This window comes from Phacochoerus africanus, chromosome 2, assembly GCF_016906955.1.
Source record: "Phacochoerus africanus isolate WHEZ1 chromosome 2, ROS_Pafr_v1, whole genome shotgun sequence".
Classification (NCBI taxonomy): Eukaryota; Metazoa; Chordata; class Mammalia; order Artiodactyla; family Suidae; genus Phacochoerus; species Phacochoerus africanus.
In genome coordinates this window covers 266,956,473-266,967,458 of record NC_062545.1, presented here as the reverse complement: position 1 = coordinate 266,967,458, position 10,986 = coordinate 266,956,473, and the positions used below count along the sequence as shown (strand labels likewise).

Sequence of the window (10,986 nt, the reverse complement as noted above, 5' to 3'; positions counted from 1 at the left end):
TAAAGGACCTATATGCCGAGAATTATAAAACTTTAATCAAAGAAATCAAAGAAGATGTAATTAATGGAAAGATATTCCAAGTCCCTGGATTGGAAAAATCAATATTGTAAAAATGGCCATACTACCCAAAGCAAACTACACATTCCATGCTATCCCTATCAAATTACCCATGACATTTTTCACAGAACTAGAACAAACAATCCAAAAATTTATACACAACCACAAAAGACCCAGTATGGCCAATGCTATCCTGAGAAACAAAAATCAACCTGGAGGCATAACTCTCCCAGATTTCAAGTAATATTACAAAGCCATAGTCATCAAAACAGTGTGGTACTGGTATCAAAACAGACAGACCAATGGAACAGAATAGAGAACCCGGAAATAAACCGTGACACCTATGGTCAATTAATCTTTGACAAGGGAGGCAAGAACATAAAATGGGACAAAGAAAGTCTATTCAGCAAGCATTGCTGGGAAACCTGGACAGCTGCATGCAAAGCAATGAAACGAGAACACACCCTCACACCATGCACACAAATAATCTCCAAATGCCTGAAAGACTTAAATGTACGACAGGACACCATCAAACTCCTAGAAGAAAACATAGGCAAAACACTCTCTGACATCAACATCATGAATATTTTCTCAGGTCAGTCTCCCAAAGCAAGAGAAATTAGAGCAAAAATAAACCCATGGGACCTCATCTAACTGAAAAGCTTTGGCACAGCAAAGGAAACCCAAAAGAAAACAAAAAGACAACTTACAGAATGGGAGAAAATAGTTTCAAATGATGCAACCGACAAGGGCTTAATCTCTAGAATATATAAACAACTTATACAACCCAGCAGCAAAAAAGCCAATCAATCAATGGAAAAATGGGCCGAAGACCTGAATAGACATTTCTCCAAGGAAGATATACAGATGGCCAGCAAACACATGAAATGATGCTCAACATCGCTGATTATAAGAGAAATGCAAATCAAAACTACCATGAGATACCACCTCACACCAGTCAGAATGGCCATCATTCATAAGTCCACAAATTACAAGTGCTGGAGGGGGTGTGGAGACAAGGGAACCCTCCTGCACTGTTGGTGGGAATGTAAACTGGTATAGCCACTATGGAGAACAGTTTGGAGATACCTTAGAAATCTATACATAGAACTTCCATATGACCCTGCAATCCCCTTGTGGGCATATATCTGGACAAAATCTTCCTGGGAAAAAGACTCATACACCTGCATGTTCATTGTAGCACTTTTCACAATAGCCAAGACATGGAAACAACCCAAATGTCCATTGACAGATGATTGGATTAGGAAGATATTTTATATATATATATATATATATATACACACACACACACACACACACACACACACATATACACATACATATACATACAATGGAATACTACTCAGCCATCAAAAAGAATGACATAATGTCATTTACAGCAACATGGATGGAACTAGAGACTCTCATCCTGAGTGAAGTAACTCAGAAAGAAAAACACCATATGATATCACTTATAACTGGAATCTAATATCCAGCACAAATGAACATCTCCACAGAAAAGAAAATCATGTACTTGGAAAATAGATTTGTGGCCACCCGGGGGGAGAGGGAGGGAGTTGGAGGGATCAGGAGGTTGGGGTTATTGGATACAACTTGGAATGATTTACAATGAGATCTTGCTGAATAACATTGAAAATTATGTCTAGTTACTCATATTGAAATAGAACAAAGGGTGGGAAAAATGTATACATGTAAGTGTAACTTGGTCCCCAAGCTGTACAGTAGGGAGAAAAATAATAAGAATAGATAAGCAGTGAGGTCCTACTGTATAGCCCAGTGAACTATATACAGTCTCTTTGGATAGACCATGACAAAAGAATATAAGAAAGTTAATGTATACACACACACACACACACACACACACACACACTGTAACACCTTGCTATCCTGCAGAAATTGGCCAAAATTTTAAATCAAATATATTTTAATTTTTAAAAAGGTAAAAATATGTATACCATTTGACCACTTTTGAAATATATACACACCCATGAAACTGTCATCACAGCCATCAAGATCATGAATTTCCCTGATGTCTACCCTCCTGCCCTCTGTTCCTCTCATCTGTCCTCAGGGAAACCACTATTCTGTTTCTGTCACATGGATTAGTTTGCATTTCCTAGGAGATTATTGCAATGGAATCATACAGTGTGTATTCTTTTCTTGCCATCTTCTTTCACTGAGTATATGCATTTTGAGATTCATTCATGTTCTACTGTGTTCTAAGAATTCATTCTTTTTACTGCTGAGTGGTATTCCAGTGCATGGATATACAAGGGATGTTGCATCCATGCACAAATATATTTATATTTTTTATTATTATTAATATTAAAATTATTTTAATTTTAATACATTTCAGTTTATCTTTTAAAACATTCATTAGACTTTATTTTTTATCCAAATGTAGTTGATTTACAACATTGTGTTAGTTTAAAATGTAACAAAGTGATGCAGTTATACAAACACATACACAAATGCATCTTCTCAGATTTTTTTGCCTGATCAGTTATTACATATTCAGTGTAGTTTTATGTGCTATGTAGTAAGTCCATTCATTACTAACAGTAAGTCCATTGGTGAACATCTGGGGTGTTTCCAGCTTCTGACTATTAAATAAAGCTCTTGTGAACATTCTTGTATAAACCTATGTATGACTATATACATTATTTTACCTTGGGCAAATACCTACTCACTTGCTAAGTGTGTGTTTAACTTTTTAAAAAATGTTCAAAGTGTTTTGTGTTACCACAGGCAGTGTATGTGTGTTTCAGTTCCATCATGTCTTCAGTGATAATGGGAGCAGCATTCTTTTCAATTTCAGCAAGTCTAATAGGGGTGTAGTGGTTAAACCAGTTTACAGAGCTGGAGCCCCTTGACTGAAGGGGTGTCTGAGTTCCTTTGGAAAAGAATCCTTTACATTGGGTATTTTTTAAACTTCTTGAGTCTCCCTAGCTCCATGCATGATTCTCATCATTCCACAGCAATTGTCACTATTTACCTGCCATTTATTTTGCCTTAAATTTTTTTTCTGTGCCACCTCCAGGTGTATGTCTATTATAAGTGAGGGATTTCTGTTTATATTATTATCTGTTATGTCTCTAGAGGATATATCAGTATTACATTTATGGGAAACAATGATTATTTAAGTGAATGAGTGAATGAATGAATGGATGAATTCATTCAACAGTTACCAATCAGAATTGCCTGTTAGACATAGCTGATCTCTAGTGATGCAAAGACAGTGACTATTAATAATCTTTCATTAGGTACTCATTAAACCATTCTTCAAACTCAACAATGACAACGATTATTATTTCCACTTTATAGAAACTGAGTCCCAGTTGTTTTGAAAAATTGCTAAAGTATGCTCTCTTAGCAGGGGAAGAACCCAGAGCCTTTTTTCCAGAGTTTTATATTCAATACCCCTTCTCCTGAGAAAGGCATAGACCATGCCCTACAACACTTTCCAGGAGAGTGGGGAGACATGAGCATTTTAAGGGTCTTTCTGTTCTAATAAAGCCTGTGTCAGTGTTGAGGATACTGCTGAAGCCCTTCCACTGCCTGTGCCACACACTGCCCTTGGGAGAAGTTGTGCTCATGACACAGAGGCCATGGGCAATGGGGGAACTCCTTCTTCTCATCAGAGACGTAACCAGAAGCCCAAGGTACCATTCATATCAGGGATACCTTTCTCCTGTGAAACCAGATGCAGCTAAGCCTCTGTGGACCCTAAACATCCTTGTTCCTGTGGGGCCAGGAGGGAGTTGGGCAGTTGCCCCAGTGGACTACATCTCTAGTTGGGTCAGGGTGGATTCCCTCTTGGGTCTATTGATGATGGAGAAATGGAGATCTCCTTGTGCATCATTTTGAAGCTGGAGAAATGACATGTGAGTGTGTAAAGGTCCTTAGGCCACTGAGGTTTGCTCTTTTTCTTTGGATCCTGGATCTTCTGGAAAGAAAGTGAGGATTCAGGTAACAGAATTAAACAGAAGGTATTTGAGCTCAGAGCAAAGGTATAGCTCAGAAGGAGCCCAGAATCCTCACCAGTCATGCATGTGTATCTGTGTGTGTGTGTGTGGCCATCAGAAAATTTATGTATATTTGTGTGTGTGTTGTGCTGTGCAAGTCTCCATGCATATGTGTAACTGACAAATACACTGAATGACACACACTAGGATATACAGAGGCCAGGGTAGCCTGGACATTTCCTCAGTGTGTGCTTATTGTACTTGCATCTGCTGCTTGCGTGCCATGTGTAAGACTTTGTGCACTGTTTGTAATTTGAATATGAATGACTTTTTGTTATGATAAAACCTCTGGTCTAGGATGCTTGACAGTTCTATGTGTGTAGCTGTGTTGTATATGTGTATTTTGTTTTTGAGTTTTGCATATTTTATGTGTATCTGACTCACACTCTGACTGTTTTTATCTAAGGAGAGTATAAGCCAGAGAAATCTATAAATCTCCATTTGGCAAGTGAATTTCTTTGATGGTGTGTTAGTTTTTTTATGTAAAAAAACCCCACACCTTGACTTCTCTCACACAGAAGTTATAAATCTATGTGTTTGTGTGTGTGTGTGTGTGTGTGTGTCTGTGACATTCTCCCATTTTTTTACTCTCCACCTTCCTGAGATCAGAATCCACACAGGCAGCTCCACAGGAAACTGACTTTACAGAGCTATTGGCACCCATTTTTCAATGATTTGACTCTAGCTTTGAGGGATTGGGATCCCTCAAAGCCCAATGTTTTCAACACTCTGCTTTAGTTTTGGTCTAACTGTTTAGAAATGAAATGCTCATTTCTGGAATCATGTACTGTGACACTCTGATCTTTATCTTTTCCCCCACTTAATTGCTTGATGGCCTTGGTCTTGGCCCTTGTTATTCTCAGCATCCAATGCTCTTACATGGGATCACATTAATTTCTGGTAGATATTGCATGTAAGGTGCTTAAGAAGCTACTCACACCAAAAGCACTTAGTTAATTATAGCTTATTGGAGTCCCAAAGACCTGAGTCTCCATGTCCTGATTGTGGAGGTGCCAATATTTGTATAAGACAGGACAATATGCCCCATCCATAGCTTCTCTTGAAATGAGAGCCCTACCCCACCCCAAGGTCACATACATCTTCCCTTCCTTGGTACTAAACAATATCTCACCCACCTCATTGCACACTGTGCTGATGGATTTAAGGTACCATGTCTGTATTGTACCCTTCTGATCACATTACAGCTCCTGTGTGTCATTAGGAACTCCAGTTCTCCTGCAAGAAATTTGTGAGATCCTGGGCTATGTCTGACTTAGCAGCTTTCAGTGAGAGGACTGTGCTTAGCAGGAGGGTCAAGTGCCTGGTCCCTCCTTGTGCCCCGTGAATCCTCAGAAACTCCCTGGTCTGGAGCAAGCATCTTCTGACAGATTCTTACAGAGCATTAATGTCAGTTTCTTCTCCCAGGCATATTTTAACATTTACCTTTTCACTTTAATATTTCACCTTAGACTCTCTACACCCCATAAGAAGAAATGGGTGGATTCTCTCTATAGCAAGAAGATGATCAGAAAATCAATATTTGAGACCTGGTTCCAGTATGTAATATCTATGTGAGATTGTTTAAGCGATTTCACTATTCCTGTTGGTAAAATGCAGGGAAATAAGACTGTCTTCTTTCTTCACAGACACAAATATATAATGATGGATTGAATGAAATTGAGTGCATATATAAGACATTAGCAAACTAAAGGGATGCAAGAATATGAGTGTGGACAGTTATCTGAGCAGGTGGACTCCTTCAAATCCTGAAATATTTCTTCTTAACATCCTGCCTCTTTGTCTAACTGAAGATAAGGAAGAATAGTAGGTCATAGCAGCAAAGATTCCAAGGTATTTTCAAATGCTTCAGAGAGAAGTGTGGCCACAGCTGTTACTAACTCTATGATCATGCTCATTTCCTACTCCTTCCGAGTATGTTGATAGTGAAGACTTTTTTAATTTCTAATTTTTTGGGGGGGCTGCACCTGAGCATATGGCAGTTCTCAGGTTAGGGGTTGAATCAGAACTGTAGCTGCTGGCCTCCACCCAGCCACAGCCACACCAGATCTGAGCACTGTCTGGAGGCTACACCACAGCTCATGGCAATGCCATATCCTTAATGCATTGAGGGTGGCTAGGGATTGAACTTGCTTCCTCATGGATACTCTTCAGGTACTTAACACACTGAGCTACAATAGGAACTCCCAAGAGTGACATTTTAAAAGTACCACCATCCTTTGTCTATTGAAAAGTTCAATGAGGCAATCATGGAAAAATATATTTGTCTGCCATTGTGTTCATTAATGGTCACTTATAAGTGTGAAGATCAATGTGGAAATAGTGCTGGTTAATCAGGTCACTGGCTTCTAGGAGACACCCTAGTCCTTCAGTACCTCTTAGTTCTCAGACTACAAGTATTTTCCTAATGATGGATATCCAGCCTGAGCCAAATTGGAGGAACCAGTTTAGATGAGATTGATGTAGTACACACACTGAATTCAGGTTTATTTCATGTAAAGAAGATAAACAAGCATTTAGGCAAGATGCAGCATGGAATTTACTCCAGTGATAGGATATGAGTTCAGAAATTTACCTTAAGTGTATTAGATCTCATACTTTAACATAAATTTTAGGTCAGCTTCTTGGTCCTTTATGGTGACCACCTCATAATACTGTTTTATGAAATTCCTAAACTTGATACCAGTTTGGTGGGGGGGGGATACGGATCCTCTCCTAAAAATAAACTGTGCAATTTTTGGTGTTCATTTGATGCAGGATGCTGTTTTTAGATATTATGCCTAGTGAATTAGAATCCTTTATATCAAGTCTATGCAAGTGTGATTATGGCATCTTCACCTTTAGAGGGACATGACAAGGTCAAGAGGGATTTAGCATCCCAAGCCCTAGAGCAAGAAATTGGTGGGACCAAAATCATAACTCAGTGAATTGGGCTTCTTGTTCAAACCTTTACTTAGTTCTTGGTCATATGATCCCTTAAGGGTTAGTCTCCAGAGGGAAGATGTTCTGGAGGTCATATTTATTACTCTATGTCCAAAGAGTAGCTTAGTGTCAGAACCATGGTTGAGTAAAAAGAAAAAAGGCAGAATTTGCTATGGATTTAATTGAAAGGAACCATGATGAGTGTTGAGGGTGTTTGATTTGCTTTGGCAACACTAGGTGATAAAGGAAATGCAGCCAGTTATTCCTTTTCTTCATTAGAAGCTGAGAGACCTAGTGTGGTGGCCACAATCCTGACCTCAATGTCTCTGACATTTTCTACTCCCCTTCATTTCCCAGCAGATAGGAGAGGAGCATGAGGAGGGAGAACCAGAGCAGTATTTCCAAGTTCCTCCTCCTGGGGCTCCCCATACAGCCAGAGCATCAGGGCATGTTCTTTTTCTTGTTCCTGGGCATGTACCTGACCACAGTGCTGGGGAACCTGCTCATCATCCTGCTCATCAGGCTGGACCCTCACCTCCACACTCCCATGTACTTCTTCCTCAGCCACTTGGCCCTCACAGATGTCTCCTTTTCATCTGTCACTGTCCCTAAGATGTTGATGAACATGCAGACACAGGATCAATCCATTCCCTATGCAGGGTGTATAACACAGACATACTTTTTCATATTTTTGGCTTGCATTGATAACCTTCTTGCTGTGATGGCTTATGACAGGTATGTTGCTATTTGTCACCCTCTGCACTATGCCATCATCATGAGGGAGGAGCTGTGTCTGTGTCTGTTGGTTGTATCCTGGCTCCTGTCCTGTGCCATTGCCCTGACCCACACCCTCCTCCTTGCTCAACTGTCCTTCTGTGCTGACATCATCCCCCACTTCTTCTGTGACCTTGCTGCTCTGCTTAAGCTCTCCTGCTCAGACACTTCACTCAGTGAGCTGGTCACATTCACTGCAGGGGCTGCAGTTGTCATTTTTCCATTGTGTGGCATCCTGGTCTCTTATGGCCACATTGGGGTCTCCATCCTGAGGGTCCCCTCTACTAAAGGGATCTGCAAAGCCTTGTCCACCTGTGGCTCTCACCTCTCTGTGGTGTCTCTATTTTATGGAACAATGATGGCAGTGTACCTTTCCTCATCAGGCCAGTCCCATGACAAAGACATCATTGCTTCTGTGATGTACACAGTGGTCACTCCCCTGCTGAACCCTTTCATCTACAGCCTGAGAAACAGAGACATGACATTGGCTCTGGGGATTCTTTTCAGAAATATTAACATTTTTTCCAAGTGAGAATCACCTAATCATATTCTTATTTCACTCACTACCCTTGCCTTAAAAATTGTGAGTTGAGCACCATGTCTCTAGCAATTTTCATCACTGTCCTTAAATCATCCTTGTTATTGGATCAATCTCTTTCACTTAGGTCATATTATTTGCCCTTTTATTCCTCCATAACCCTAAATATGTCATTACCCACCATGTACATTTAAATTTTCATCTTCAAAGCATCAAACTCTGTTGTGTAGATATATAATTGTGTTTAAATTTTCTTTTTTCAGTGTGTTATATTATTATTACATTTGGCTTTTTTTAACAGCATTTTGAAGTGTATATGTATTTAAGTCTTCTTAAGATCATCTATTAGGACTTGGTTCTCAAATATTTAATTAATTAATTAATTAATTTGAAGTATAGTTGACCAAAAATGTTGTGTTAGTTTTAGGTGTAGAGCAAAGTAGTAACATTTTTAAATATTTTATATAGTGTATATATATTCAGAGTTTTCCCTATATGTAATAATAAAATATTGAGTATATTTCCACATGCTATATAATTTGTACTTGTTAGTTATCTATTTTATGTATAGAAATGGGTATATGTTAACCAAAAACTCATGAGCTATACCTTCCCCCTTTATCCTTTTGGTACCCATAAGCTTGTTTTCTATGTCCATGGGTATATTTCTGTTTTGCGTATAAGTTCATTTGGATCATTTTTTTAGATACCACATATAAGCAATATCATATGTTATATGTTATTTTATGTCTGGTTTACATCACTCACTATATCCATCTCTATCTCCATCCATGTTGCTACAAATGTCATTATTTCGTTCTTTATATGGCTGAGTGCCTATTCTATTAAATATACATACCACTTCTTCTTTATCATTTATTTGTTGAAGGACATTAATGTTGCTTCCGTGTCTTGGCTTCTTGGTTTCCAAAGCTACAAACATTCAGTTAAAATTCTATTATTTATTTTTAGAAAAGTCCAAAATGCTTATCTTTTCAATGCAGTATCAAGTTAATAAAGTACTCTTGATGGTTTGCTATGTTGAGATTCCACCTGTGGCAATTAATTGTGTGCATATTGGCACAGTTAAATAATGGATAGTTTTGTTTTCCTATGGTTAAAATGTGCATAAATATCTTTGTTTGGGCTACTGGGAAGATTTAATTTGAAAGTGTGTGTAAAACCCTTGGAAAAGTGCCTCAAACTATCAGCATTGGCTTGGAAGCCTGGATTGGACAATTTTGATAATAGGGGATTTTAAGTGACTCAAAACAGGTAGGGTGCAGAAAACTACACTGAAAGCCCATGACATAGCTTCAATAATTCTCTTCAGGGGAGTTCCCGTCGTGGTGCAGTGGTTAACAAATCTGACTAGGAACCATGAGGTTGTGGGTTCGGTCCCTGCCCTTGCTCAGTGGGTTAAGGATCCGGCGTTGCCATGAGCTGTGGTGTTTGAGCTGTGGTGTAGGTTGCAGACGTGGCTCGGATCCCACATTGCTGTGGCTCTGGCGTAGGCCGGTGGCTACAGCTCCGATTCAACCCCTAGCCTGGGAACCTCCATATGCCGTGGGAGCGACCCAAGAAATAGCAAAAAGACAAAAAAATAATTCTCTTCAAATGTAAGGAGTTTCATATCCTTTTTAAGAGGTGCCTCTTTGTGCCCTTTCCCCATTTTCATTTTAGCAAGTTACAGAGGTTTGAACCTGGCTTGATGTAAAAATAGGAACTTGAACACAGTGACTTCTCAGTTCTTCTTGACATCTTTGTACTCAATATGGGACAAAGCAGTTGTTCAATAACTGTTTATTGAATGAAAAATAAATGTACATGTGTTTCTTTTGGAAAATATTTGCTTAATGTGAGTGGTTGATGTGCTATTGGAGCCTTGACAATTTCCTTCTCACAGTTATGACTTATGACAGTTATGTGGCCATTCGTCAGCCTCTCCACTATAGTACCATCATGAGGCAGGAACTGTGTGTCTTCTTAGTAGCAGGGTCGTGGTTCCTCTGTTGTATCCACACCCTGTTGCACACCCTCCTCTTGTTCAACTGTCTTTCTGTGTGGAGAATACCCTCTTCCACTTCTGTGGCCTCCTGAAGTTGAGCTGTTCAGACCCCCCTCCCCAATGAGCTTGTCAATTTACTGTGGGAGGAACACTTTTTGTCCTGCCTTTGAGTAGTATATTAGGCTCATATATTTGTATAGAGACCACAGTTCTTCTGAGTGTCTTCCACCAAGAGACTCTTTAAAATTTGTTCCACCTGTAGCTTCCATCTCTTTATGGTGTCTTTATACTATGGGACACATGATAGTGTTTACTTTTTCTCCTCATCATGGGGCTCCAGTGACAAAGACATAACTGCTTCTTTCATGAATGCAGTAGTTACTGCCAAGCTGAACCCCTTCATCTAAAGAAAGCATCAGGAACAGAGATATAAAACAGTCCTTAAAGATATTTTTCAATAGGCCTAACTTATTGAAGTGACAATCACTAAATCCTCTTATTGCAGTCATTAACACAGTTAAATTATTACCTAAAATTATCACAAGTTCAGCAACTCTGTAAATTTAAATGAAATTCATTCAGCTTCCTTATATAGTGTCAATATATAAATAAGGTCCAGTTTG

At 39.2% G+C, this 10,986-nt stretch overlaps 1 protein-coding gene across 1 annotated transcript; it reads left to right on the top strand.

Annotated features, from left to right (window-relative positions):
* The first annotated feature begins 7,416 nt into the window (after window positions 1-7,416).
* On the top strand, window positions 7,417-8,349 carry LOC125121399 (olfactory receptor 1J4-like). The gene has a single exon (XM_047769625.1). It carries the CDS (start codon window positions 7,417-7,419, stop codon window positions 8,347-8,349), a length of 933 nt encoding a protein of 310 aa, XP_047625581.1.
* Window positions 8,350-10,986: the final 2,637 nt, after the last annotated feature.